This window comes from Indicator indicator, chromosome 36 (assembly GCF_027791375.1).
Source record: "Indicator indicator isolate 239-I01 chromosome 36, UM_Iind_1.1, whole genome shotgun sequence".
NCBI lineage: Eukaryota > Metazoa > Chordata > Aves > Piciformes > Indicatoridae > Indicator > Indicator indicator.
In genome coordinates, this window is record NC_072045.1 from 3,243,618 (window position 1) to 3,271,242 (window position 27,625).

The following is a 27,625-nucleotide window of genomic DNA, read 5'->3' on the forward strand; positions in this document are numbered from 1 at the left end:
ACAAAAAGTCTGCCCCTGAGGAGCAGCTGAGGGAGCTGGGGGTGTTCAGCCTGGAGAAAAGGAGGCTGAGGGAGACCTCATTGCTCTCTACAGCTCCCTGAGAGGAGGTTGGAGTTAGGTGGGGGTTGGTCTCTTCTGACATGCAACAAGTGACAGGATGAGATGAAACATCCTCAGGTTGCCCCAGGAGAGGTTCAGGTTGGACATTAGAAGAAACTTCCTTGCAAGGGTTGTCAGAGACTGGAGCAGGCTGGCCAGGGAGGTGGTTGGATGCCCATCCCTGGAGGTGTTTAAAAGCCTCAGAGCTGCGGTGCTGAAGACCATGGTTTAGCCCCAGCCTTGCTAGGGTTACAGAATGGTTGACCTGGAGGATCTGAGAGGATCAAGGAACAAGTGACAAGATGAGAGGAAATGGCCTCAGGTCGCCCCAGGGGAGGTTGAAGTTGGACATTACAAGAAAATTCTGCCCTGAAAAGGTTCTCAAAGCCTGGCCCAGGCTGCCCAGGGAGGTGGCTGAATCCCCATCCCTGGAAGGGCTTTGAAGCTGCAGTGCTGTGGTGCTGAGGTTTGGCCCCAGCCTTGGATGGAGTTAGAGAATGGTTGGAGTGGGTGAGCTTCAAGGTGGTTTCCAACCCAAATGCTTCTGTGATTCTATGAGGAATGTGGACAAGAGGCTGGGAAGAGGCTGGGAAGAGGCCAGAGAGCCAGGCTGGGGAGCTCCTCACCGACACAGTAGCGACCGTTGGGAGCCAGCACGAAGCCAGGCTTGCAGATGCACTTGAAGCTGCCATCCTCGTTGATGCACATCCCATTGAGGCACATGTTGGTGGTGGCACACTCATCATGATCTGGGGAGGGACAGAGAGACAACCTGAGCTGAGCCTGAGAGCTGCAGCAAGACTCCAAAACTCCCTCTCCTCCCTCTCATGGCCACAGTGCTTGTCCCCAGGGCACACTGCCCACTGCTCCTCCTGCGGAGAGCTGTCCTGATGGGGTCCTGCTGCTTTTGAGGACCTGCTCAACTGGAGTCTCAGGACCACTGGAGGGGAGCACTGGCACCCTGCTGAAAACCTCTTCCTACTTCACCTCCTCTCATTTTAAGCTGCACTGTGGCTTGGAGAGGAAGAGAGCACAGCGCAGATGACAGCAACCCCCAGCCCCTGGGCAGCAGGACCTGGGGACAGCTGAGTCCCAAGCAAGAGGACATTTAATAAATGTTTATTGATATCTGAGGGCTGGAGGCCAAGAGAGAGGGGACAGGGACAGGCTCTGCTCAGTCACACCCTGGGGTAGGATAAGGGGCAGTGGATAGAAACCACAGCAAAGGAGGTTCCACCTCAACATGAGGAGGAACCTCTGCACCGTGAGGGTCACAGAGCCCAGGAGCAGACTGCCCAGAGAGGTTGTGGAGTCTCCTCTGGAGCCTTTCCAGCCCCATCTGGATGTGTTCCTGTGTGACCTGTGCTGGATTCTATGGCCCTGCTCTGGTAGGGGGGTTGGACTGGATGATCTCTGGGGGTCCTTTCCAACCCCTAATGTCCTGTGAGCCTGTGAGTGAAGCCCAGCTCTCATCAACACAGCTCTCACCAGCACAGCTCTCACCAACACAGTTTTACCAAGCCAGCTCTTACCAACACAGCTCTCACCAGCACTGCTCTCACCAAGCCAGCTCTCACCAAGCCAGCTCTTACCAACACAGTTCTTGCCATCAGGGGTGATCTCAAAGCCAGCGTTGCAGATGCACTGGAAGCTGCCGTCGGTGTTGACGCAGCGCCCGTTCCTGCACATCACTCCGTTCATGATGCACTCATCGATGTCTGCCAGGCAAAGAATCAGGGCAAAGTAGCAGCAGGTGGGTGGCAGAAGCACTTCCAAGCTTTGCAGCGTGGAATTGTGCCAGTGGGGGATGTTGGAAGAGAGCTTTGATTGCCACCAGTCAGTTTGAGGGAGATAAAAAAAGGTAGAGAGAGGAAACTTCTCCTGGAGGGGTTCCAGGACGCTGCTGGGGTCTCAGCTGAGCTGTTCTGAAATCCTATCACACCCCTGGCTGGTTGGGAGGTTGGTTGGTGCTGGGGACTCATCAGATTAGCTCCCAGGAGGAGACAGAAGGTGCTTACCAATGCAGGCCTGCTTGGTGGGGGTGCTCTGGAAGCCTTCGTGGCACTTGCAGTGGTAGGAGCCAGGGGTGTTGACGCAGTCGCCGTGCACGCAGGGGCTGCTGGAGCACTCATCCACATCTGCAAGCACAGCAGCCTGAGGTACCAGCACAGCAAAGCCACCAGGGCAGGCAGCTCCTCTGCTTGGCAGCCTGCAAGGTCCCTCTGCATGCCATCTCCTTCCCTCAAGGTCCCTCTGCATGCCATCTCCTTCCCTCAAGGTCCCTCTGGATGCCATCTCCTTCCCTCAAGGTCCCTCTGGATGCCATCTCCTTCCCTCAAGGTCCCTCTGGATGCCATCTCTTCCCCCAACATCCCTCTGGATGCCATCTCCTTCCCTCAAGGTCCCTCTGGGAGTTCTGGGTGTCGATGTTTGGACTTGATGACCTCAAAGGTCCCTTCCAACCCAAATGCTCCTGGGACTCTAAGTCTGCAGCACCTTGTGGCTACCAGAGGGCAGTTGTCACCCTGTGTGATCCCTGCAGCTTTGAGTGGGGTGGGGGCTGTGGAGCAGCAGCTAGAAGTGCTGTGAGGGGCAGGGATGGGGCTGATGGGTCAGGAGTGGAGGTGAGGTGGAACTGATGGAGCAGGGGTGGGGCTGAGGTGGAGCTGATGGGGCAGGGGGTGAGGGGCTGATGGGCATGGGGCAGGGGTGGGGCTGAGCCTGCTCACCAATGCACTCCCCCCGCACATCCTGCTTGTAGCCCATGTTGCACTCGCAGCGGTAGCTGGAGGGGGTGGGGATGCAGCGGCCGTTCAGGCACAGGTTGGTGAAGTGCTTGCAGATGTCGATGGTCTGGTTCAGAGTGGCAGTTCCTGCAAAGCACAGAGATGGCAGCAGGCAGAGGATTACAGCTCCCCGGGCCACAGAATCACAAAAATCTCTCAATCCCAGCATGGGGATTCATGGAAGGGACCTCTGGAGATCATCCAGTCCAACCTCCCTGCTCGTTGAAGCTTGAGGAGGGGAGATTGAGACTGGAGATGAGGAAGAAATTCTTGAGAGCAAGGCTGGGGAGACACTGGCACAGGCTGCCCAGGGAGGTGGTGGATGCCTCCTGCCTGGAGGTGTTCAAGGCCAGGCTGAATGAGGCCTTGAGGCACCTGGGCTGGTGGGAGGTGTCCCTGCCCATGGCAGGGGATTGGAACTGGATGATCTTTAAGGCCCCTTCCAATCCAACCCATTCTGTGAACCCCCTGCAGCCAGCCCCAGCTCCCTCGCTCCCTGCCAGCAGACACTGATGGAGCTGCTCCTGGGCTCAGGACCCAGCACAGCACCAATTGCCCATCCCAATACTCCAACCCATGTCAGAGCAAACCCTGCAGCTCTCCAGGGCTGAGTTCTCATGTCCATGGCTTGGAGAAGCCTGTGCAGAGGACGTGTTCTGGGACATGCAGCCAAGCTGGGTCAGCACAGGCAGAAGTCACTTCAATTACCGATGCTGGAACTCCCTGGGCCCATTCCAGGCAGGCCTGGGATTCCTCCTTGTCCGTTTGCCCCATTTGGTCCAATGCCTCCAGGTCCGTTGAGCCCTGGCCCGACACCATTGGGCCCAAATCCAGGAATTCCTGGAAAGTTCCCAGGGAAGCCTGGCACCACCGGGAGTCCTTCGATGCAGAGCCTGCGGTACTCGTCTGAAACAAAACAGCTGCCTCAGCACTGCCCCAGCAGAGCCTGAGTCCCCCTCCTGCCCCTGCAGCTGCAGCACCAAGGAGCAAAAGAGGACACAGGGCAGGGGGGGTGAGGAGGACTTCAGCAGCCTCCACCCTGCAGCCCGAGATGGGGCACAGCTTGCCAGGGGGTCTGGCAATGGCTTCTCAGGGTGCCAGCAGAGCTGGCACCGAGGGCTCCCTTCCTGCAGGGGAGGTCGGAGGAGGCTGCTGGTGAAGGGAGAGAGGCTGAGGGCTGCACCAGCAGTGCTGTGCCTCCCCGAGGCCACTTGCTGCCTGGGTTCACCCTCCCATGGCTCTGAGGTTCTCTTCTGGTGGGAGCCAGAGAGAGATGAAGGAGGAGGAGGAGGAGGAGAGAAGGGAGAAATTCTTGCCTTGGCTGAACTCATCTGGCTCAGCCTTCAGATGAGCCCCAGGCAGGGGAGCCAGCATCCCCAGGTGACCTTCCCTAGGTGCTGTGAGGACAATCCTAAACCTGAAGCCTGGGGCAGCAGCAGGGCCAGCAGCAGCAGCAGGCAGAGGTCCCTCGAGTGGCACTCACCGGAGCCTCGCACTGGGCACATCTCAGGGGTCTGGCCCAGGGCCCAGCAGCGACCTGAGTCACAGCAGCACTGCAGCTTGGTGTACTGCCCAGGCAGGTCCCCAGCACAGCGACCCCCAATCAGGGCAGAGAAGCAGGTCCCAATCCTCTGGTCTGCAAAGAGAAGGGGTCACACTCACCATGTGCCATCACCACCCCCTGGGGCAGCTCCACACTGCCCATCACCTCTTCTGGCCAGCCAATGGCCCAGCCCAACCTCCTCTTCTGCCTCATCCTCCTAGGTCAGGAGGTTCTCCAGCACCTCCAGCTGGAGCACATCAAGGTCTCATTCCCCAGGCTTAGATCTCAGGTTCCCATTGAGGCTCCTAAATGCTAGAAGCAGCTCAACCAAGAGCCCAAAAAAGCACAGGAGACGGGTAGGAGGTGGGCAGGAGGAAGCAATCCCTTCCTCCTCCTGCTGCCCACACTGCTTCCCACAGCCTGGCCTGAGCTCTGGATGCTGGTCAATGTCCACAAGCCTGCCCAAAGCCACAGACACCAAGCCTGGCACCAGTGTTGGGTGTGTGGTTTCTGGACAAAGCCCAGGGGGCTGAGGGTCTACCACACCTCTAGCAAGCTCCATCTGGCACCAAGTCCTCTAGGAAAACCTGGAATCTTCCACTCATTCATCTCCCCTCCTTCTTTCTCAAGGAAATTAATGAGGGGGGGAAAGTCTGCTCAGATTTGTCACCTGTGCCTGTGGACTGACATCAGCCAGCAGCTGCCACTTGCCTGGAATCTAATTGGAATTAATTGCAGGGAGCTGTTTGATCTCTGGGCTGTGCTCACAGCTCTCTAATCACAGCTGAGTGGCCTGCAGAGGACACTGACCCCAGTTAAAGGCAGGGTGACCAAAGCAGCAGCAGGGCTTGTCTCAGACCCACCCTCCCCACCACCACTCTCCAGCAGGAATTAGTCCCTTGCAGGAAATTTTATCCACCAGAGAGCCTTGAAGAAAGGAAAAGTGATGAGGAGAAGGGAAATTTGAGTGAGCGGCTGGAATGCCAAGCTGGGTGAGAGCTCCTCAGCCTCCTGAAGGGAAGTACAAACCACACAGGGGTTCAGGTCACCCCAAGCCCTTCATCTCTGGCAGGTGACAAGAATGCAAGGGCAGTGCCCAGGTCTTGGCAGGCTTCAGCAGATGCTGGAGCTCAGCAGAGGGCTGGAGGTATGAGCAGGAACCACCTTGGCCTTGTTCTGCCTTCTTCTGGAGCTGCTGAGGGCTGCACAGTGATCTCTATAAGGCAGGGCAGGCTGTGCTCTTCCAAGCAGCAAGGAGCAGGACAAGAGGAAAGGGCCTCAGGTTGTCCCAGGGCAGGTTTAGGTTGGACATGAGGAACAATTTCTTCCCGCAAAGGCCTGGCCCAGGCTGCCCAAGGCAGTGGTAGAGTCTCCATCCCTGGAGGAGTTTCAGAGCTGTGAGGTGTGGTGCTGAGGGCCATGGGTTGGTGGTGCCCTGGCAGTTCTGGTTAGGGCTGGCCTGGATGGTCCCAAAGGTCTCTCCCAACCAAAAGGATTCCATGAGTCTGTGATCAGATGTCAGCCAGGGAGGGACATCCCTACTTCCCCTGCAACACAACTGCAGGCAGAGGATGTGGATGGGGAGTGTCCATGGGAAGGTTTTCAGCCCTCCTTGGAGCAAGGAAGGATCCAGGGGTGGGGAACACCCCAGAACTGCTCTGCAGAGGAGCTGGGGAGGTTTGCTCCAAGTCTCTGCATAACCAATGCAAACAAATGGTGACTTTTACCACCTCCTCCTCCTCCTCCTCTTCCTTCCTGCTTAGGCCACAGGTTATGGCTCATAAATCCTCACTGCCCCAGGCTAGTGACCAGCTGGGGCTGGGGACTCAATCAGCTTCACCTCACTGAGCTCAGAGCTCTGCTGTGTGTGGGGAGGGCTGTCTGGATCCCTCTGTACCCAAAGAGCTGCTTCCCACGCACAGCCCAGGGCACTGCAGACACCTCCCACACCCAGGCTGAACCTTCAGGTTCCCAAAGCTGTTTGCACAGAACCTTCTTATCCTCCTTCCTCCCACAGTGTCCAATTTCTGGCAGGAAAAAGACTCCCAGGCTTGTATGGACAAGGGACAATAGGTACAAAGTGGAAGCCAGGAGGTTCCATCTGAGCAGGAGGAGAAAATTCTTTGGTGTGAGGCTGCTAGAGGCCTGCAGCAGCTGCCCAGAGAGGTTGTGGAGTCTCCTTCTGTGCAGAGCTTCCAACCCCTCTGGGCACTGTGCTCCTGGGAAAGCTGCTGTGGCTGCCCTGCTTTGACAGGGGGGTTGGACTGGCTGAGCTCCAGAGGTCCCTTCCCACCTCTACCATTCCATGCTTCCATGATTCTATGTTTAGACTGGAAGTGCCTCATACCTCATGGGGCACCAGCAGGAGTGATGTGGTCACTTTATGGTGGCAGCCTTGATCTCTTCCCCCCTCTTTTGGGTAAAGTCAACACCTTTTTATTGCATTCAAATAACCTCCTCTGGTTTTTACAGCTGAAATAGCAAGAGGCTGAAGCTTGAGCTGCTCCCAGCTCCCAGTGAGCTGCCTTCACTCCCTGCCTTGGGCAAAGACAAACAGCAGCTTGGCTGGAGAAAGTCTGTCATGGTTGGGAAGGGACATTTATGGACTACTTCAACCACCTGTGCTTGACACAGAGAATCCAGCTCCACACTTGCTCATAACAGCTTCATTCATTGATGCTTGTAAAAAGCAGGCTCAGGGCTTTGCAGGCAGCAGGAGGAGCTGCTCCAGAAGGTTCTGAGCTTTAGGGCTTGTTTGTTTTCCAGTGCCAGGGATGGCTTCGTGTGGGCAGCATCAAAGGGGCATGTCCAAAGGAGAAAAAATGACCTCTCAGGTGCATCTCCAGGCATGAAGGTGGTGTTCCCTCATCTGCTCCATGGCAGCACTGCTGCTGATTGCTTCCTGGGCTCTGTGTTGCCTGACAGTGCAGCAGAGCTCTGAGAGCTTTGGCTCTTATCTCTCCTTGGGCAGCAGATTTACCACCTCAGGTTCCAAGCAGGGCCAGATCTTCCTTAGCATGGCAAAGCCCTGGGCTCAGAGAAGGTTGGGAGGGGGCCACTGAGGACTTCACCTGCCTGGAGAAACCCTTTTGCCTGCTTTGGTCATTATGCAAGAGAGAAAAGAGGGGGGAAAGGAAAGGGAGACCTTCTGGTGGCCTTTCAGTAGCTAAAGGGGCTGGGAAGAAAGCTGGGACAGGAGTAAGGGGGATGGTTTGGAACTGAAAGAGGGAGAATGAAATGGTGGAGAAGGAGGAGATGGAGATGGTGGAGATGATGGAGAAGAAGGAGATGATGGAGAGGAAGTGGGAGATGATGGAGAGGAAGTGGGAGATGATGGAGAGGAAGTGGGAGATGATGGAGAGGAAGGGGGAGATGATGGAGAGGAAGGGGGAGATGATGGAGAGGAAGGGGGAGATGATAGAGAGGAAGGGGGAGATGATAGAGAGGAAGGGGGAGATGATGGAGAGGAAGGGGGAGATGGAGATGATAGAAATGGGGATTATGGAAATGGAGATGATGGAGAAGCAGAAGGACATAGAGATGATGGAGATGGAGAAGAAGAAGGAGATGGAGAAAGCCCTGGACAGCCACAGTGCCGCAAACTGTACCCATGATGCCCACGGCAGCCCTGGCACACACCAGGCCATTTACCAGCAGGAAAACGCAGGTTCGAAGGGCACAGAAGGGCTCAGATCACCCAGGAGAGCTTTCCCGAGGAGCAGAGCAGCCTCTGCCCGGACGGCCGCGGGCGGGGCGGGGCTCCGCACTCACCGATGCAGCGGGAGCCGTCGGGGCTGGTGCTGAAGCCGCGGGGGCAGGAGCAGACGTAGCTGCCGGCGGTGTTGGTGCAGTCGCCGCCGTCGCAGACGCCGGAGATGGCTCCGCACTCGTCCACGTCTGCAAAACAGCGAAGCAGCAGGGCTCAGGCTCAGCCCCTCCCTGCCCACCTGCAGCCCCCACCCAGCCCCAGCGCTGGGCACACACGGCCGGGGGTGCCTGAGCAGCGGCGAAAGCGGGGCCGGGAGGGAAGCGCCTGGCTGCGGTCTCACAGTGCCATGCAGTGGTTGGCGTTGGCAGTGCCAGTGCAGCCCTCAGGAGGGACAGGAGAGACAGGCAGGAGGTGTTGCCTCCAAACTAAGAGTCTGGGGGGGGCCTTAGAGCTGCCTGAAGGGATCCTACAGGAAGGCTGCAGAGGGACTTCTCAGGAGGGTGTCTAGAGACAGGACAAGGGGTTGGAATGGTTGGAATGGTTTGAAGCTGAGGCAGAGCAGGGTCAGACTGGAGCTGAGGAAGAAGTTCCTCAGTCTGAGGGTGGTGAGACTCTGGCACAGGCTGCCCAGGAAGGCTGTGGCTGCCTCCTGCCTGGAGGTGTTCAACACCAGGCTGGATGAGGCCTTGAGCAGCTGAGTCTAGCTGAGAGGTGTCCCTGCCCATGGAAAGGGGCTTGGAGGGGATAAGCCCTGAGGTCCCTTCCAACCATTCCAGGATTCTACCCCATGGCTCTGTGTGGTGGGAACAAAATGAAGGGTTCAGAGTCTAAGGTGATGACTGAGAGGCTTGGAAAAAACCTGCCTGATGTGGAGGGAGCAGCAGGAATCAGCTGCATTTACCCAAGAAACTGTGAGGATGGGATGGGAGCATGGAAAATGCAGACACCAAGATGATGTGGAGGGCACAGAGCTCTGCAGCCTCAAAAAGGAGAAGAGGCAAACTGCAGCTGAGATGTTACAGAGTCAGGATGGAATGAAGCAGGCAGATTCCCATCACTGGTAAATCATCTCTGGTCTCTGTGCCCAGGGACACTGCCAGTTCTCCAAGGCTTGGGATGGATCCAGCTCACCTAAATAATGTCTGCAGAGGATTCCCAAGCCCAGGCATAAATCCCAATCAGGGCAGGGGGGTGTGAAATCAGGCTGCACAGAGTGACCATCAAGGACTAAGCATTGTCCTCAGCCCTCCAGAAACATCCTCATCAACTTCATCCTTCTCTGTGAGCCCAGAGAGGCTGCCAGGAGCCTGCAGCTAGGGACAAGGTTTAATGGCCATGATGGTCTTAGGCTGAAGGTTGGACTCAGAGGTCTTTTCCAAGTGAAACAGTTCTACAGACCCCTCTGGAGAGCCTTCCTACCCTCTCAAGCAGATCAACATCCCTTCAGCCTCTCCTCCTTTTTCACCCAGCCTGTTGCAAACAGAATTCTCTTCTGTTTCACACTGGCTGCAGCTCAGAGTCCTGCAGGATCAAGTGAGAGCTCCATCTCCACAGGCTCAAAAAGAAGCCCCAGCACCTAGAGCAGCTCACACCTCATACATCAGGAGGGGGAAGCTGCTTCCTCTTTGGCTCCTGAGGAGCTCTGAAATTCAGCTTTCAGCCAGCCAAAGACTTCAGCCTCCCTCTGCAAGCAGCAGAGACACATCCTCTGTCCTTGCCATGCTCCTTTACAGCTCTTTGATGCTCCACCAGCCAGACACTGCTTGAACCCTGCAAGGGCAGCTCTGCAGAGCTACAGAAACCAATTCCCCCAGCTGGGCCCCTGCAGTGAGGGAGATTTTATCACCACAGCCTGCCCTGTCCCTTAATTACAGCCCTGTGTTGGGTTACAGTCTGCAGAACGCTGAGAAGGGAAAGAGCTTTTCTGCAGCAGAGCCTCCTCCCTGCTCTCCTGAAGCTGCTGGTGGCAGGGAGCTGCTAGGCAGGCACCTCCTGCCCATCCTTCCTCATGGCAGCAGTCCCCCAGGGCTTTTTGTGGGAGCAGGAACCACATCCCATGGGTAAGGAAGAGCAGAGGGAAAGCCAAAAAGGTTCCCCTCAAACTGCAGCTTCTCTTTTAATCCCCCTTGGAAACTCAGCTCAGATGAGAGCAGCAGCAGCAGCCCAGGAGGCAGAAGCCAAGCTGGAGTTTCTCAAAGACCATTTGCACATCCTGTGCTTTGAGGAGCAGAGCTCCAGGGCTTTGTTGTCCTTTTTCAGTCCTGCCTCACCACATCATTTGCCTTCTTTGTTTTCTCTTTGTCAAGAGTCTCCTCGTTTGGATTCGTTGGGAGCTGGTTCCAGGCAGAGCTGGATGGCTACGGACACCTCTCACCACCACCCAGCTGCCACAGCTCCAGGGAGAGGAACTCTTCCAACCCCAACCTGGCTACTTCAGGACTTTTCCAACTCTCTGTTCAAAACTTCAAGCAAAGCTCCTGTGCACTCTGCTCCTCAGACAATGGCAGGATTCAATGCAAACGTTGATTTTGGACCTGCTCTCCAGCTCGCTGGGTTGGAGTTGGCCTCAGCATTAAGGCAGAAAGTGCTTGGAAGCCAAAGGCTACAGAGCTTCAGTCTGCAAAGCCCATCCAACACGGGTGCCCACAGAGATGTTGAAACCCCAACCTCTCCCTCTGCTGCAGGGAAGGGAAAAAAAACCCCAGGCCTTGATGGAGAAAACCTCTCCATGTCACGTAGCAGAGGTCATGCCTCAGCAGCTCTCTCCCATGCAGCTCATGGGACCTTCCCTTCCAGAAAGCACAAAGAAACCACAGAGCAGTGTAATGGAACCCTCCAAACCACACCAAATCCATGGGAATGAGCCTTTAATGGAGGCCAAACAATCAGCTCCTCTGTCCAGGGTTTGGAGGGAGATTGAAAACACCCTCACGGCTGTCGTGCTCCTGGCGTGGGGCCAGCCTGGCCCTCTGCTCAGGGACAGCCCAGGAGAGCTCCCTCCAGCCCAGGAACATGGCTGGGAGTCAACAGAGGCAAAATCAGAGCCTTGACTGCTTTGGGAAACATGGAAAGCAGATCCATGGAGAAGGGGCATTGGGCACAAGCTGGAAGCCAGGAGGTTCCACCTCAACAGGAGGAGAAACTTCTTTGGTGTGAGGCTGCTGGAGCCCTGCAGCAGCTGCCCAGAGAGGTTGTGGAGTCTCCTTCTCTGCAGAGCTTCCAACCCCACCTGGGTGTGTTCCTGTGTGACCTGCCCTGGGTGATACTGCTCTGGCAGGGGGGTTGGACTGGATGATCTCCAGAGGTCCCTTCCAGCCCCTACCATTCCCCTTCTGGGGCTGACCCAAACTCATCTGCTGCATCCAGCTGCAGCCTACTCACAGGCTCTGGAGCTCAGGTCCTGAGCTGGCCTCCCTTATCAGCACAGATCTAGCATAAGAGCAGCATCTTTATTCACCAGGGGCTGGAAATGGAGCCTTCCTTCACCCAGGTGCCATTTGTGTTAGGAGATAAGGATCACAGCATCATCTCCACTCCTGCCTCTTCCCACCAATAAAGAGCCCAGAGCAGAGCAGTGGTGTGAGCTGCTGCTGTGTTAATGAGGGAGGCATCATTAATCACCAGGCACAGTGACACCAGCTCTGACCTTTGGCTCAAACACAATCCCATCTGCTGCCTTCACCCTCCCCAAAATCCCAGGGAGGGATCCTCCAAGCAGAAAACACAAGCTTCTGGGAACTAGGAGAAGAATTTACCACTGCTAGTTAAGCTGGGTTTAATATTTCCTGGATGCTAGGCTGGGATAAGGAATGTGGAAATGAGAAGCAAGCAGCTCCTCATCCTAAAGCAGGATGGTCCCAGTGCAAGCTGAGCAATGACTCCTTGCAGCAGCTATAAAGTTAGCACAGACTCAACAAGGGAACTCCTGCAGAGCTCAGACTTTAGGCTTGGAGCACACCTGGAGGAAGAAAACTTCCTCCTGTGCTCCTGGGTGCACTTCTGAGCAACCCCCTGGGCTCAGCCTGGAGGTCTCTTGGCCTGATGCAGCTCCTTTGGCAGCACAGCTCAGAGCAGCTCAGCAAAGCAGGAGCTCCAGGCTCTGCCAGCTCAGTCCTGACACACCAAAGCAGCAGCAAAGAGGCAGACAGAGCTCAGATCTCCAGGGAATCAATCATTAAGGCTGGAAAAGAGCACCCAGTCCAACCTTCTACCCAGCACCTCCATGGGCACTAAACCATGGCCGCAGGTGCCATGGACTCACATTTTTTAAACACCTGCAGGGCTGGGGACTCCACCACCTCCCTGGGCAGCCTCTTCCAACCCCTGACCACCCTTGCAGCAAAGAAATTGTTCCTCATGTCCAACCCCACCCTCCCCTGGCACAGCTTGAGGCCATTTCCTCTTGTCCTGTCTTTAGTTACTTGGGAGAAGAGGCCAACACCAGCCTCACTCCAGCCTCCTCTCAGGGAGCTGCAGAGAGCAATGAGGTCTCCCTCAGCCTCCTCCTCTCCAGGCTGCACATCCCCAGCTCCCTCAGCTGCTCCTCCCCAGCCCTGCTCCCCATGCTCACACAGAAAGCAGCAGCTCAGACAAACCCCTCTGAAGGTGCTGCCTCTCTACTCTCCTGTCCCCATTGTGACTCCCAGGGGGTTCATGGCCTGGAGGGGAGCAGTGATAACCCAAAGGCATCTCCTTCACCTTCCACCTGCCTGCTGGGGACTCAAGCCTGGGAAAGAAGCCCTCAAAAACAATCTCAGCCCTCTCCCTTCAGAGCAGTCTCAGCCCTCTCCCTTCAGAGCAGTCTCAGCCCTCTCCCTTCAGAGCAGTCTCAGCTCTCTCCCTTCAGAGCAGTCTCTGCCCTCTCCTTCAGAGCAGTCTCAGCTCTCCCTTCAGAGCAGTCTCTGCCTCTCCCTTCAGAGCAGTCTCAGCTCTCCCTTCAGAGCAGTCTCTGCTCTCCCTTCAGAGCAGTCTCAGTCTCCTCAGCAGTCTCGCTCTCCCTTCAGAGCAGTCTCTGCCTCTCCTTCAGAGCAGTCTCTCTCCCTTCAGAGCAGTCTCTGCCCTCTCCCTTCAGAGCAGTCTCAGCTCTCTCCTTCAGAGCAGTCTCTGCCCTCTCCCTTCAGAGCAGTCTCAGCTCTCCCTTCAGAGCAGTCTCTGCCCTCCCTTCAGAGCAGTCTCAGCTCTCTCCCTTCAGAGCAGTCTCTGCCCTCTCCCTTCAGAGCAGTCTCAGCTCTCTCCCTTCAGAGCAGTCTCAGCTCTCTCCCTTCAGAGCAGTCTCAGCTCTCTCCCTTCAGAGCAGTCTCTGCCCTCTCCCTTCAGAGCAGTCTCAGCTCTCTCCCTTCAGAGCAGTCTCAGCTCTCTCCCTTCAGAGCAGTCTCTGCCCTCTCCCTTCAGAGCAGTCTCAGCTCTTTCCCTTCAGAGCAGTCTCTGCCCTCTCCCTTCAGAGCAGTCTCAGCTCTCTCCCTTCAGAGCAGTCTCTGCCCTCTCCCTTCAGAGCAGTCTCTGCCCTCTCCCTTCAGAGCAGTCTCTGCCCTCTCCCTTCAGAGCAGTCTCAGCTCTCTCCCTTCAGAGCAGTCTCTGCCCTCTCCCTTCAGAGCAGTCTCAGCTCTCTCCCTTCAGAGCAGTCTCTGCCCTCTCCCTTCAGAGCATCCCTCCTGTTGATCTCATTCTCCCAGAAGGACCCCTGCTCAACAAATCACAGCAGAGGACAGCATCCTCTTTTGGTGGTCTCCTTAGCAGTGGAGGCAAGCTAAGTGATGGAGCAGCCCCTGGAGATGCTGGAGATGTCTCCTTTTATGGCCTGCCAGGAAGGAGAGTGAGAGGAAGCTGTTTATGGTCACCCCAGGCTGCTCTGGGCAGTGGGGACCCAGGCAGAGGCTCCTCACATCTGGCTGACAGATCCTGACAATGGATTGGTTTTAATCTTGATGCAGAGGAGATTCCTGCTAAACCCAGCTCAGATGTGCTCTGCCTGGGCTCCAGCCAGCACAGCTGAGGCAGGCCAGGGCCAGAGCAGTTTTTTGTCTCCCATGGTTCTAGGGCAGCCCAACCTTTGCCCACTGGGCAGCCAACCTGCACAGGACATCAGGGGATGTGGGCACCAAAGGGGCACCAAAAATAGCTGCTTTGGGTTCTGCTGGCTGCCAGCCCTGGGATGCCAGAGCACTGCAAGAAGCCCTCCTGTTAAGCTTGGAGCAAGTCTCATGGCATCCTGCCAAGGAAGATCCACAGGCACAGAGGTCTTCTCAACACCAAGGAATGGCCACCCCTGCCCCCCACACACACAGAGTGAACCTCTGTGTCTGGAAAAGCTTCTCTGAAGGGCTGAAGCCAGGTCAGACAGCACAGAGCCTGCTGGGATCCTCATTCCTCTGAAGCCCTTGCTGCAGGAGTCCTTGCTCTTACCTTCACACCTGTGGCTGGTCTCACTCTGCTTGTGCCCTGCAGGGCATTTGCACTCGTAAGAGCCAACTGTGTTGATGCAGTTCCCACCTTGGCACAGCCCAGGGATAGCCTGGCACTCATCCACATCTACAGGAGGAAGGGGAAAAGGGGTTAGAAAGTGCAGCCAGGGCAACATAGGGAGGCTCCAGCCCAGCATGCTGGGAGCACTGTGAGAAAGAAGAAGCTTTGCTCCGAGTGAGAAGCAAAGGAGGCTGAGAGGACACCTCCTGACTCTCTCCAACTCATTGAAAGGAGCTTGGAGAGGAGCTTGGAGCTTGGTCTCTTCTCCCAGGGAACAAGGGATAAGCCTCAAGGTGCCCCAGGGGAGGTGGAGGTTAGACATTAAAAGAAACTTCTTCACTGAAAGGTTTCTCAAGCCTGTCCCAGGCTGCCCAGGGAGCTGACTGAATCCTCACCCCTGGAGGAGCTGAAAAGAGGCAGAGCTGTGGTGCTGAGGGCCATGGTTTAGCCTTGGCAGAGGTAGGGAATGGTTGGGCTGGAGGATCTGGAAGGGCTCTCCAAGCAGTGATTCTATGACTGTGAGCAGTGGATTTACATCTCCTGACTCTGCCTCAGGGCTCCTGGCAGGCATTCACCCTTCCCCCCTTCAGTGCACATCAGGATGGGTAAGGGAACATCCTCCAGATGGTCACAGGCTCATGGAATCCCAGAATGGGTTGGGTTGGAAGGGACCTTAAGATCCTCCAATTCCAACTCCCTGTGCCATGGGCAGGGACACCTCCCACCAGCCCAGGGGGCTCAAGGCTTCTCAGTCTTTCTTCACAGGAGAGATGTCCAAGTCCCTTCACCATCCTTGTGGCTTTCCAGGGGCGGTTACAGTGCTTTGAGCTCAGCTCTCCTTTGGCTCTGCTCTCAGCTCAGCTCTCCTTTTGCTGTGCTTCCATCTCAGCTCTCCTTTTGCTGTGCTTCCATCTCAGCTCTCCTTTTGCTGTGCTTCCATCTCAGCTCTCCTTTTGCTGTGCTTCCATCTCAGCTCTCCTTTTGCTGTGCTTCCATCTCAGCTCTCCTTTTGCTGTGCTTCCATCTCAGCTCTCCTTTTGCTGTGCTTCCATCTCAGCTCTCTTTTTGCTCTACTCTCAGCTCAGCTCTCCTTTTGCTCTGCTTTCAGCTCAGCTCTCCTTTTGCTCTGCTTTCAGCTCAGCTCTCCTTTTGCTCTGCTTTCAGCTCAGCTCTCCTTTTGCTCTGCTTTCAGCTCAGCTCTCCTTTTGCTCTGCTCTCAGCTCAGCTCTCCTTTTGCTCTGCTCTCAGCTCAGCTCTCCTTTTGCTCTGCTCTCAGCTCAGCTCTCCTTTTGCTGCCTCTGAGGAAGCCCTTCCCTGGCATTTACCTTGGCAGGCTCCGGTCCGGATGTTGGGGATGAAACCTCGGCGGCAGGGGTGAGGCTGGGCAGGGCACATCTCACATGGGTGACCCCAGGCCCTGCCAATGGTGGCACAACACATGGTCTTGGTGCAGACAATGCCACTCAGCTGGCCCTGGCACATCTGGTTGTTGACTTGGCTGAAGCAGGGTCCGGTGCGGTAGTCTGAGGGGGGGAAGGGGAAGAACATCCAAGGGTCAGAGCAGGACACAACCAGCAGGGGTTTGCTGCCTCTTCCCCTTCCCCCTACCACAGCCTTGCAGGTGCAAAGTCACCACAGAATGGGTTGAGCTGGAAGGCAACTCCAAAGCTCATCCAGTCCAAGCCCCTCTGCACTCAGCAGGGACATCCTCCACCAGAGCAGGTTGCCCAGAGCCCTGTCCAGCCTCATCTTCAATATCTCCAAGGTTAGAGACCCAGCCACCTCACTGGGCAACCTGCTCCAGTGCTCCACCACCCTCATGGTAGTGCCATGAAAAAGATTTTAAAATCTACAGTCATGAAAAGACCAAAAAAAGAAAAAAGACCAAAAAAAGAAAAAAAAGACCAAAAAAAGAAAAAAAAGACCAAAAAAAGACCAAAAAAAGAAAAAAAAGACCAAAAAAAGAAAAAAAAAAGACCAAAAAAAGAAAAAAAGACCAAAAAAAGAAAAAAAGACCAAAAAAAGAAAAAAAGACCAAAAAACGAAAAAAAACACCAAAAAAAGAAAAAAAACACCAAAACAAGAAAAAAACACCAACAAAACAAAAAGACCAAGCTGGAGAGCAGTGCTGGAGGTGCTGATTTGCTCTCTGCTCTGTGGTTCATCCAGAGGTTCCCCAACCTGCTCCTCTCCAGGCTCAACAGCTCCAGCATCACAAATGTCCAGGCAGGAGGTCTGCAGAGGTGAAGTTGGGCAGGGAGCTGCCAGGTTGGGGTTTGGTTTACCAGTCCCTGGCTCTGCTCAGTTCAAATCTCTTCTGTGGAGGTGAAAAGATTCTGAATGATTTCCCCTTCCCCCCAAAGAAAAAAGCTCAGTCCAGTAGCTCTCTGTCTGCAGAGGGAAGGTGGAACCCACAGAATGGGTTGGGTTGGAAGGGACCCCAAAGATCATCCAGTTCCAACTCCCCTGGCATGGGCAGGGACCCTTCCTGCTAGACCAAGACAGCCAAGTCCTCATCCACAACCCACTGCTGGACACTGGAAATGGAAGGTTGAGTGAGCTTGAAAGAGGAAGCAGGAAGAAATCTCAGCTTCCAGTGAGGAATTCACCTCCTTCCCAAGGAATGTACCAGCAAAGACCAAACTCCTGAGGCACAACTACCTGTGAGAGGGTTCCTGGAAGGTGGGATCCATACATAGGCTGGGAAAGGGCTTTAGACACCTCCTAAGTGTGCAGATTTCCTTCATGAAATCTGATTGGTGCCTCATTAAAAAAAAAAATAATTAATAATTGGGCCATTAAAATTAGCAACAGATGGGAGCTGGAATGCAGCCAAGCTTCCTGCCTCCAGACTGCAATTTCCTTGGCTTCATTCCCTTCCAAAGAAGTCACCTACAGAGGAAAAGTCTATTTTGGTCCCTTGCTTTGTGGAGTTCTCCTCAGAGCCCTGCTCTCACCATGGGTGAACCCCCCCCAGGCCTCAGCAGAACCAGCTGGGAGGTGCACACTTAGCCCTTTCCTCTCCACACCTCAGCTTTTGGGTTGTACCTTGATGTGAGTAGACCTCAACCAGAGCCCTCTCCAGGTACCACCACAATGACCTCAGCCACAGGTTCCTCATAGATTCCTTGAATCCCAGAATGGCTCAGGGTGGGAGCTCAGAGCTCATCTCCTCCAATCTCCACACCATGACCAGGGACACCTCTCAACTAGGCTCAGCTGCTCATCCAGCCTGGCCTTGACACCCCCAGGCAGGAGGCAGCCACAGCCTCCCTGGGCAGCCTGTGCCAGAGTCTCACCACCCTCACACTGGAGAACTTCTTCCTCAGCTGCAGTCCAGCCCTTCTCTGCCTCAGCTCCAAACCACTCCAGCCAGCAAGAGGAGTGAGCACTGAGGTTGCAAAAGGCTCCATTAAGCTTGGAAAAGACCTTGAAGCTCACCCAGTCTGACCATCACCCAGCTCCCATCACCACCAAGCTACATCCTGAAACACCACACCTGCAGCCTCTTGAACCCCTCCAGGGCTGGGGACTCCACCACCCCCCTGAGCAGCCTCTTCCAATCCCTGACCACTCTTGCAGCAAAGAAATTGTTCCTCATCTCCAACCTCACCCTCCCTTTGCACAACTTAAGGCACAACAGAAGCCTCAACCACTTGTCAGGAGCCACACAAAATCAGCCTCCTTGCTCCTCTCTCTGTTCTCAGACCCTCTGAAAGGGCTCTGAAGCATCACCCAGCCTGCACCTGGCACTTTAGCAGATGCTGCAGAGCTGTGCTGGGTCTTATCTGCTCAACCCTGCAGCCAACACAGGCCCCAGATGTGCTCAGAACTGAGGAAGTGTAACAGGAGTAGAGCTCAGTCCCTGTGTCCATGCTGGGATGGTTGCCATGGAGATCCTTAAGCTCCCCCATAGCTACTGGTGGTCATTCCAAGCTGAGCATCCCTGGGGAGACACTGGGTGGGATCCCTGCCATTACAAATGCTCTTCCACCACATTCCTCTTGCAAGCAGCTTCCTGAAAACCTCCCTGTAGGCATCCTGAACTTTCCTCATTGGTGAGTCCAGGCTGCAAGTGCAGGAATGCTTCATGGTTGCTGTGGCCATCTGCTGCCAGCCACAGGCTGCATGGAAGAGGTGGGAGGTTCCAGGGGGTTCAAGCACTTGAAGCCATCACTGACAGGGAGGGGAACAACAGAGGGTCCCAGCCCAGCAGATCTCAGCTTCCTTGGCTCTGGGGTGGGTGCAAGGCTCTGCAGTGCAGCAGCACCTGGCCTCTGCAGCCCAGAGCTTGGCACCAGACCACTGAAGGTCCTGAAAGGCCACCAGAAGGTCTCCCTGGAGCCTTCTCTTCTCCAGGCTGAAGAACCCCAAACTCTCTCAGCCTGGCCTCACAGCAGAGGGCTTCCAGCCTTCAGATCTTATCTCTTTTTCTGTTCTCAATGAATGACTTCCATCAGCAGGAGGTTTGGTCCCCCAGGCACAGCCCTGCCCCTTCTGTCTGTAACCTTCTGGAGCAGCTCTGGGAGCCAGCAGGAGCTGCAGCAGCCAGGACAAGGCACTCATCTGGCAGATCCCTCTACCCAAAATGCTTCCCACACAGCTCTGGCTGCCTGCTCCCTGGAGAACCGACAGAGTAGCCTGGCCAAGCCCTTTGGGACCTGTTGGGACAGCTGATAACTTCCCCACAAAATGCTGAAGGAGCAATTCCTGCCCTGCTGCTGGAGAGACCATAAAGGGATGGGAAAGCAGAGAGGGGAGCAGCATCCAAGAGCCACCAGCCAAGAGACCAACTGAAGGGAGCCAACCAACCCCCCTGTGATTATTCCTGCTGCTGGGAGTGGGGGAGGCAGGGATTTGCCAGGGATCAGAGGTCTCAGCAGCTCCAAGGATCTGCTGAGGCTCTCAGGCTGTGCTGGGACGTGACAGCTTCGGTGGGAGGGGGGAGATGGTGGACAGGAGGAGAACAGCAGTGAGGGTCTCACAGTCAAGGGCTCCTTTCTCATGGAATACTTTCTCCACCTAGTCATTTCCTTACCTCATCCAAACACAGCCACATTCCTGATGGTTAACTGTTTGGACTTGAGCAGAGAAGAAAAAGCTGGCTGGGGGTGGCTGCTCAGGCCAGACATTCCAAGTGCTGAAAAAACACACTCCAAGGAAATAGGAAAGGCAGAACTTTTTTTTTTTAAGTTTTCCTGTCCTATTTTTACAGTTTCCTGTCAAAGCCTCAGCCCTGATGAAACCTGAGAGCGAGCTCCACTCACAACCCTCCTCCTCCTCCCAGGGCTCCTCCACTCCAGCAGCAGCTGAGGCACAAAGCACACAGACAGCACCACGGGGCCAGGAGTACCAAGGGGGTTGTGGAAACCTCTGGAAGGGTTGGAGCTGGGCTAGATGGTCCCCAGAGGTCCATTCCAACCCCTGGCACTGCCACCCTGGCTCCTCCATCCTGGCAGAGACCCCAGGTTGTGCCTGCTCAGCACGGAGGAGCAGGAATGGAGGTGCTGGGAGCGGCACAGGGGGTTGGGGGCTCCAGACCCTTCCCCACACACCTCTGCCACAGGTGGAAGCTTGCTCCTCTCAAAGGCCTTTGGCAGAGAGCAGGGCTGGGGGCAGGCTCCTGGAGATGGAGGGGAAAACACATTGGGGATGGTGGTTGGGCTGGGGCTGAGCTGGAGGAGGTTCCTCCTGGATTGGGAGTTCCTGGGTGAGGGAAGCAAAACTTCTTTTTGGCTGCCAGGTGGGAAGCATTTTGGGGAAGACTTTGCCTCCCTTCCTTCTGGGACAATGAGCTGGGAGGAAGTGGTGGCAAGGATGCCACTGAGCAGGAACTTGCAGACCCTGTGGCTGGCTCTGCAGGTCTGCCTGATGGCCTCAGTGCCACTGTGCAGGAGCTGCAGCTGCCTTCAGCTGCTTCTGGCTCCTTCAGCAAAGGTTTTGTATCTCAAGGGGCAGTGCAGTCCCCAGAGGGGACCTGAGCAATGCTCAGCAAGAGCTAAAGGGACCTGTGGGGGGCAAGAGGCTGGGGCCAGACTCTGCTCAGTAGAGCCCAGGGACAGGCCAAGGGGCACAAACTGGACCCCAGGAGGTGCCATCTGGGCAGGAGGAGAAACTTCTTTGGTGTGAGGCTGCTGGAGCCCTGCAGCAGCTGCCCAGAGAGGTTGTGGAGTCTCCTTCTGTGGAGAGCTTCCAACCCCCCCTGGGCACTGTGCTCCTGGGCAAGCTGCTGTGGGTGCCCTGCTGGAGCAGGGGGCTTGGACTGGCTGAGCTCCTTCTGATCCCCACCATGCTGGCATCCTGCACTCTATCTACAAGTGAAACACGAAGCCTGAGATCAAAGAGCTGCCTGAGCTCTCACCCATCACTGAACATCCATGAAGCACTTGGTGGTGGTCCCTTTCTTGCCAGCAGCAGCTCTGGGGCTCTGGGGAGCTTGCAGCTGATGGGATGGGATCTGTCCATCCCTACTTAGCCCTTCACTAGGAGCAGCACTTTGGAAGCTCAGGGCTGTGCCTGCAGTTCAAAGGGAGCAAAGGGACCACATCACTCTTGGCTGCTTCCTGCTGTGGCTTTCACATGGAGGGGAAGGGATCAGACACATCCTGTGGGGCTGCTTCATTTCTCCTAAGCCTCCAAATTCGACTAAAAATTTTTTGGGGGGGAGGGGATGGAGGGAAATCATTCTGAAGAGGAAATAGCCTCTTATGAAAGGCAAATGCAAGAGCTTATTATTGCCATTATGAAGGGAATAGCTGAGACAAAGCCACTCCTAATCACTCTTCTCAGGAGGGGGAAGTGGAAAGGCTTTGCCAGCAAGAGTAATGGAGACTCCTGCAATATTCCCACCATCTGGAAATCCAAGTGGATTAAAGCAGAGTTTATGCTGAGGCACAGCATCCATCAGTGTGCTGCAAGATGGTGTCTTGGATCCTGCTTTCTGTTTACACATGGCACAGGCTGTCTGGCACTGGAAAAGTCAGGGCTGGAGGGAGGGATTTGGGGATTCCCTCCCTTCCCCCCCCTCCTTTTCCTGACTCTGAGAATTAGACCCAACCAAGGTTTGTAGGACTTGCTCTTCAATCACCCCCAGACAGGAAAATCCAAGGCAATTCTTCTAGTGCTTAAGTATCTGGAGGACTGGGGCCAGCTCTGGGCTCCCCAGATGAAGTGGGACAAGGATGTGCTGGAGAGTGTCCAGCAGAGGCTCTGAGGATGCTGAAGGGACTGCAACAGCTCCGTGAGGAGAAAAGGCTGAGAGCCCTGAGGCTCTTTGGGCTGGAGAAGACAAGGCTGAAAGGAGATCTTATTGATGGTGATGGCATTGGGAGGCAGAGACACCTCACAGCCAGGCTCAAGGCATCCTGAGAGGTTCTGAGAGGTTTGGCAGTGATGGAATCAATTAAACTGAATAAATCCAACTCCCTGGAGAGATTCCAGGCTTCTGGAACAGGCTGGGCATGAGAAAGAGCTCATTTGGAGTCCTGAATGGCTCAGGTCGGAATAGAGCTCAGAGATCATCTCCTCCAACCCCCTGCTCAAGACCTCATCCAGCCTGACCTTCAACACCCCCAGGGAGGAGGCAGCCACAGCCTCCCTGGGCAGCCTGTGCCAGAGTCTCACCACCCTCAGACTGAAGAACTGAAGGAGAGGACCTGAAGACCTAGCAAGGACCTCCTGAACTACACAAACCCTAGGAGCCACAGCCTCCATGAAGATGGAGAATGCTACTCTCCAGCTCTTATTTTCCCATACTCAAGGGCAGACTTTCTTTCATGGGGGGCAGCAGCTGGCACCCACAGGGAAGGCTCCAGCCCTGGGGATGGAAAAAAAATAACCCCAAGTTCAACCTCACCCTTGGGAGCTAGGAGGAGCTTCCATACCTCCACCTGAGGCTGCCACTTTCTCCAGCACATTTTTTTCCTGCTTGCAGGAGGCAGTGAGAGAGAGCTGAGCCCTGACATCAAAAATGCTTCATTTTTCCTGTAACTCTTAAAAAAAAAAAAAAAAATTGGCCTCTCTGCTCCCCACAGATTCATTTTTCCTGTGCTGCAGCTTTTTCCTCCCACACTGATGTAATGTGAGGTCATGTTCCCACTTGGCTGCTGGGGTCAGCCCCTCAGAACTTGAGGGCTGAAGATGTCAAGGAGGGAGAGGAAACGATGCTGAGGCTCTCTGAGTACCCAGCTCTTAAGGTATTTACCTCTGGAGTGGAGAATTTCCTGAATGAGGTGTGAAGGGGGTTAGATGACTCCCAGCACAAAGCAGCCTCTTACTGGAGCCGCAGAGCAGAGAAAAGAGCAAAGAGCAGAGCAAAGAAGAGAGGAGAGAGGAGAGGAGAGAGGAGAGGAGAGAGGAGAGGAGAGGAGAGAGGAGAGGAGAGAGGAGAGGAGAGGAGAGAGGAGAGGAGAGAGGAGAGGAGAGGAGAGGAGAGAGGAGAGGAGAGGAGAGGAGAGGAGAGGAGAGGAGAGGAGAGGAGAGGAGAGGAGAGGAGAGGAGAGGAGAGGAGAGGAGAGGAGAGGAAAGGGGAGAGGAGAGGGGAGAGGAGAGGGGAGAGGAGAGGGGAGAGGAGAGGGGAGAGGAGAGGGGAGAGGAGAGGGGAGAGGGGAGGGGAGAGGGGAGGGGAGAGGAGAGGGGAGAGGAGAGGGGAGAGGAGAGGGGAGAGGAGAGGGGAGAGGAGAGGGGAGAGGAGAGGGGGAGAAGAGAGGGGAGAGGAGAGGGGAGAGGAGAGGGAGAGGAGAGGAGAGGAGGAGAGGAGAGGAGAGGAGAGAGGAGAGGAGAGGAGAGGAGAGGAGAGAGGAGAGGGAGAGAGGAGAGGAGAGGAGAGGAGAGGAGAGAGGAGAGGAGAGGAGAGGGGAGAGGAGAGGGGAGAGGAGAGGGGAGAGGAGAGGGGAGAGGAGAGGGGAGAGGAGAGGGGAGAGGAGAGGGGAGAGGAGAGGGGAGAGGAGAGGGGAGAGGAGAGGGGAGAGGAGAGGGGAGAGGAGAGGGGAGAGGAGAGGGGAGAGGAGAGGGGAGAGGAGGAGGGGAGAGGAGAGGGGAGAGGAGAGGAGGGGAGAGGAGAGGGGAGAGGAGAGGGGAGAGGAGAGGAGAGAGGAGAGGAGAGAGGAGAGGAGAGGAGAGAAGAGAAGAGAAGAGGAAGAGAGAGGAGAAGAGGAAGAGAGAGAAGGAGAAGAGAAGAGAGGAGAAGAGAAGAGGAAGGAGAAGAGAAGAGAGAGAGGAAGAGAGAGAGAGGAGAAGAGAAGAGAGGAGAAGAGGAAGAGAGGAGAAGAGAAGAGAAGAGAAGGAGAGAGAAGAGAGAGAGAGAGAAGAGAGGAGAGAGAAGAGGAAGAGAGGAGAGAAGAGGAGAGAGAGAGGAGAGAAGAGAGGAGAGAGAGAGAGGAGAAGGAGAGGAAGAGAAGAGGAGAAGAGAAGAGAGAGAGAAGGAGAAGAGAGAGAGAGAAGAGAGGAGAGGAAGAGAGGAGAGAGAAGAGAGGAGAAGAGAAGAGAGAAGAGAAGAGAGGAGAAGGAGAGAAGAGAGAGGAGAAGAGAAGAGAGAAGGAGAAGAGAGAGAGAGAAGAGAGGAGAGAGAGAGAAGAGAGGAGAAGAGAAGAGAGAAGAGAAGAGAGAAGAGAGGAGAAGAGAAGAGAGAGAGGAGAAGAGAGGAGAGAGAGAGGAGAAGAGAAGAGAGAAGAGAGGAGGAGAAGAGAAGAGAGAAGAGAGAGAGAAGAGAAGAGAGAAGAGAAGAGAGGAAGAGAAGAGAGAAGAGAAGAGAGAGAGAAGAGAGGAGAGAAGAGAGGAAGGAAGAGAGAAGAGAAAGAGAGAAGAGAAGAGAGAAGAGAGAGAGAAGAGAAGAGAGAGAAGAGAGGAGAAGAGAGAGAGAAGAGAGAAGAGAAGAGAGAAGAGAAGAGGAGAAGAGAGAGAGAAGAGAGAGAGAAGAGAGAGAGAAGAGAGAAGAGAAGAGAAGAGAGAAGAGAAGAGAGAAGAGAAGAGAGAAGAGAAGAGAGAAGAGAAGAGAGAGAGAGAAGAGAGAAGAGAGAAGAGAGAAGAGAGAAGAGAGAAGAGAGGAAGAGAAGAGAAGAGAAGAGAAGAGAAGAGAAGAGAAGAGAAGAGAAGAGAAGAGAAGAGAAGAGAAGAGAAGAGAAGAGAAGAGAAGAGAAGAGAAGAGAAGAGAAGAGAAGAGAAGAGAAGAGAAGAGAAGAGAAGAGAAGAGAAGAGAAGAGGAAAGAGAAGAGGAAAGAGCAGCTCATGGAGCAGCTCATGGAGCAGCTCATGGAGCCCAGGGCAGCAGAAGCTGTTGCTTGGCTGTCAGGCATTTGGTTGATTTGAGTTTAAAAGGGGAGAGGAGAAGGAAAAAAAAAAGAGAGAGAGAGATGCCCTCTCCTCTGTTTTTAGGGTGAAAGAAAGTCAAAACCCCTTGAGGGAGCTGGAGGTAGAGCTGTGGGGTTGGAATGGCAGCTTGGCAGCACCACAGATGGGCACTGCTTGGCCAGTTTACAGTTGGCACTCCCAAACCCTGCCAGAAAGGAGACCTCAGAGGGGGGAAAGGAGACCCCGGGGGGAAAGGAGATCCCAGAGTGCGGGGAGAAAGGAGACCTCAGTGAGGGGGGGCAAAGGAGACCTCAGAGCAGGGGGAAAAGGAGACCTCAGAGCAGGGGGAAAAGGAGACCTCAGAGGGGAAGGATCAGCTCTCTGAAGACTGGGAACAACCAGGATTGAGCTGGTTTGTTTTTTGTTTTGTTTTGGTTTGTTTGTTTTTTTCCTGGAGAATCCCAGCTCCCAGGCTCAGATCTGAGTGGCTGTGGAATGGATTGGGAGCTCTGGGGGAGCAGTGGGACCCAAAGGTCTCTTCCAGCCTCAACAGTTGTAAGGGTTCCCCCCATGAGAAGCATCACCCTGGGTGGGAAGGAGGGAGGTGAGTGATGTCTCACCAGACAGTGAGTGGCATTGAGATGCCAAAGAGAGGAGACCCCGGGATTTCCAGCACACTCAGCCACGTTCCCAGCTCCATCATGGAGCCCTGGGTTGAGACCTGTCCTTCCCCCACATGGAGCCCAAGCATTTCAGAGAGTTATTTAGGTTGGAGAAGCTCTTTAAGACCATCAGGTCCAGGCTTTGCTTTGACTTAATCTTTCTTCAGAGATTAAACTGAGAGCTAGGGATGGTCCCTGTAGCTTCCAAGCCGCTCCTTCAGCCTGTTGTTACTTGGGAGAGCCCCAAGGACCCTTACAAAGACCTCAACCACCACAGCTCTGAGTGGGGAAACCGAACACAAACCCAACAGTGGCCAAGTCTCCACTCAGGGACTTCATCCTACCAAGCCCAGAGAGGGAGCAGGAATTCATTTTCTCCTTGGAAGAGTTGAGTTCTTTGCTGTCAGCCTAATTACTGCTGCTGGGTCACTCACAACCACCTCACCTGGCTGCAAACCCACAGCCTGCCCAGCCAGGAGCCTCCCTGAGCAGTGTAAGTCCTCCCATCCCCTGGCAGAGCAGGCTTGCTGTTTGTCTTGGCAGCCCAGCCCTGTGTGTACACAGCTGGAGAGCTTGTTTTGTCTCTGAGTACAAGTCTGGACTAACCCAAATCTCTGAAGGCTTTGTGAAAATGCTCTCTTTATTTAAAGAATTTTATACATTACAAGATGTCTCCAAAGCCTGCCCCTGCTCAGACCCCTTCCTTCCTTCCTTCCCCTGCCTCTCCATGCACACACAGTCCAGGACACTTTGGAGTTTTCAGTCCTGGCATTGCTGGATCCAGAAGTTTCTTTAAGAAATTTCCAGCTCTTTTTTTTTTTTTTTTTTTTATTATTACTACTTTTTTAACAGCCAATGTCCATACAGATTCACAAACCTCAACACTTCAGACCCTTGGCAGCTAGAAACAAAAAAGAGAAAGAAAAAAAAGAGAAAGAGAAAAAAGAGAAAGAGAAAAAAGAGAAAGAAAAAAAAGAGAAAGAAAAAAAAGAGAAAGAAAAAAAAGAGAAACAAAAAAAAGAGAAAGAAAAAAAAGACAAAGAAAAAAAAGAGAAAGAAAAACAGAGACAGAAAAAAAGAGAAAGAAAAAAAAGAAAGAAAAAAAGAGAAAGAAAAAAGAGAGAAAGAAAAAAGAAAGAAAAAAGAGAGAAAGAAAAAAGAGAGAAAGAAAAAAGAGAGAAAGAAAAAAGAGAGAAAGAAAAAAGAGAGAAAGAAAAAAGAGAGAAAGAAAAAAGAGAGAAAGAAAAAAGAGAAAGAAAAAAGAGAAAGAAAAAAGAGAAAGAAAAAAGAGAAGGAAAAAAGAGAACGAAAAAAAGAGAACTAAAATAGAGAAAGTAAAAAGAGAAAGACAAATGAGAAAGAAAAACTAGAAAGAACAAAGAGACAGACAAAAGAGAAATGACAAAAGAGAAAGGAAACAAAGAGAAAGGAAACAAAGAGAAAGGAAACAAAGAGAAAGAAAAATAAAAAAAGAAAAAGGAGAGAGGGAGGAGGAGAGAGGGAGGAGGAGAGAGGGAGGAGGAGAGAGGGAGGAGGAGAGAGGGAGGAGGAGAGAGGGAGGAGGAGAGAAGGAGGAGGAGAGAGGGAGGAGGAGAGGAGGAGAGGAGGAGAGAAGGAGGAGAGAGGGAGGAGGAGAGAGGGAGGAGGAGAGAGGGAGGAGGAGAGAGGGAGGAGGAGAGAGGGAAAGGGAAAAAGGAATGAGCAGCAATCCAGATAGAGTTGAAGGTTTTAGGGGAAGGAATCTTTCAAGGCAGAGCCTTCAAAAGAGATCCTGACACCCCTCTGATCCTCACACCTCTCCATGGTGTCCAGCAACCTTCTCAGAACTGAAGCAGTGCCAATCTCAGAACCATTTTGCTCAGAGAAGGACTTTCAGCTCCTCCACTCCAACCATTCCCTAACTGTGCCAAGGCTGGGGCTCAACCATGGTCCCCAGCACCACAGCTCTGGTGCTTTCAGTCACCTCCAGGGGTGGGGATTCAGCCACCTCCCAGGGCAGCCTGGGACAGGCTTGGAGAACCCTTTCAGTGAAGAAGTTTCTTCTCATATCCAAACCTAAACCTCCCCTGCGGCGACC

The 27,625-nt window shown here is 54.3% G+C and overlaps 1 protein-coding gene across 1 annotated transcript in view; it reads right to left on the minus strand.

Annotated features, from left to right (window-relative positions):
* FBN3 (fibrillin 3) overlaps positions 1-27,625 on the minus strand; it is an 87,749-nt gene that overhangs the window by 42,091 nt on the left and 18,033 nt on the right. The window contains exons 6-14 of the mRNA XM_054396250.1: positions 15,925-16,122; positions 14,540-14,665; positions 8,200-8,325; positions 4,369-4,521; positions 3,594-3,791; positions 2,829-2,972; positions 2,118-2,237; positions 1,692-1,817; positions 726-848 (exon numbers count right to left, since the gene is read on the minus strand). Coding sequence (XP_054252225.1) covers positions 726-848; positions 1,692-1,817; positions 2,118-2,237; positions 2,829-2,972; positions 3,594-3,791; positions 4,369-4,521; positions 8,200-8,325; positions 14,540-14,665; positions 15,925-16,122 — 1,314 coding nt within the window. The remainder of the gene's footprint in view (positions 1-725; positions 849-1,691; positions 1,818-2,117; positions 2,238-2,828; positions 2,973-3,593; positions 3,792-4,368; positions 4,522-8,199; positions 8,326-14,539; positions 14,666-15,924; positions 16,123-27,625) is intronic.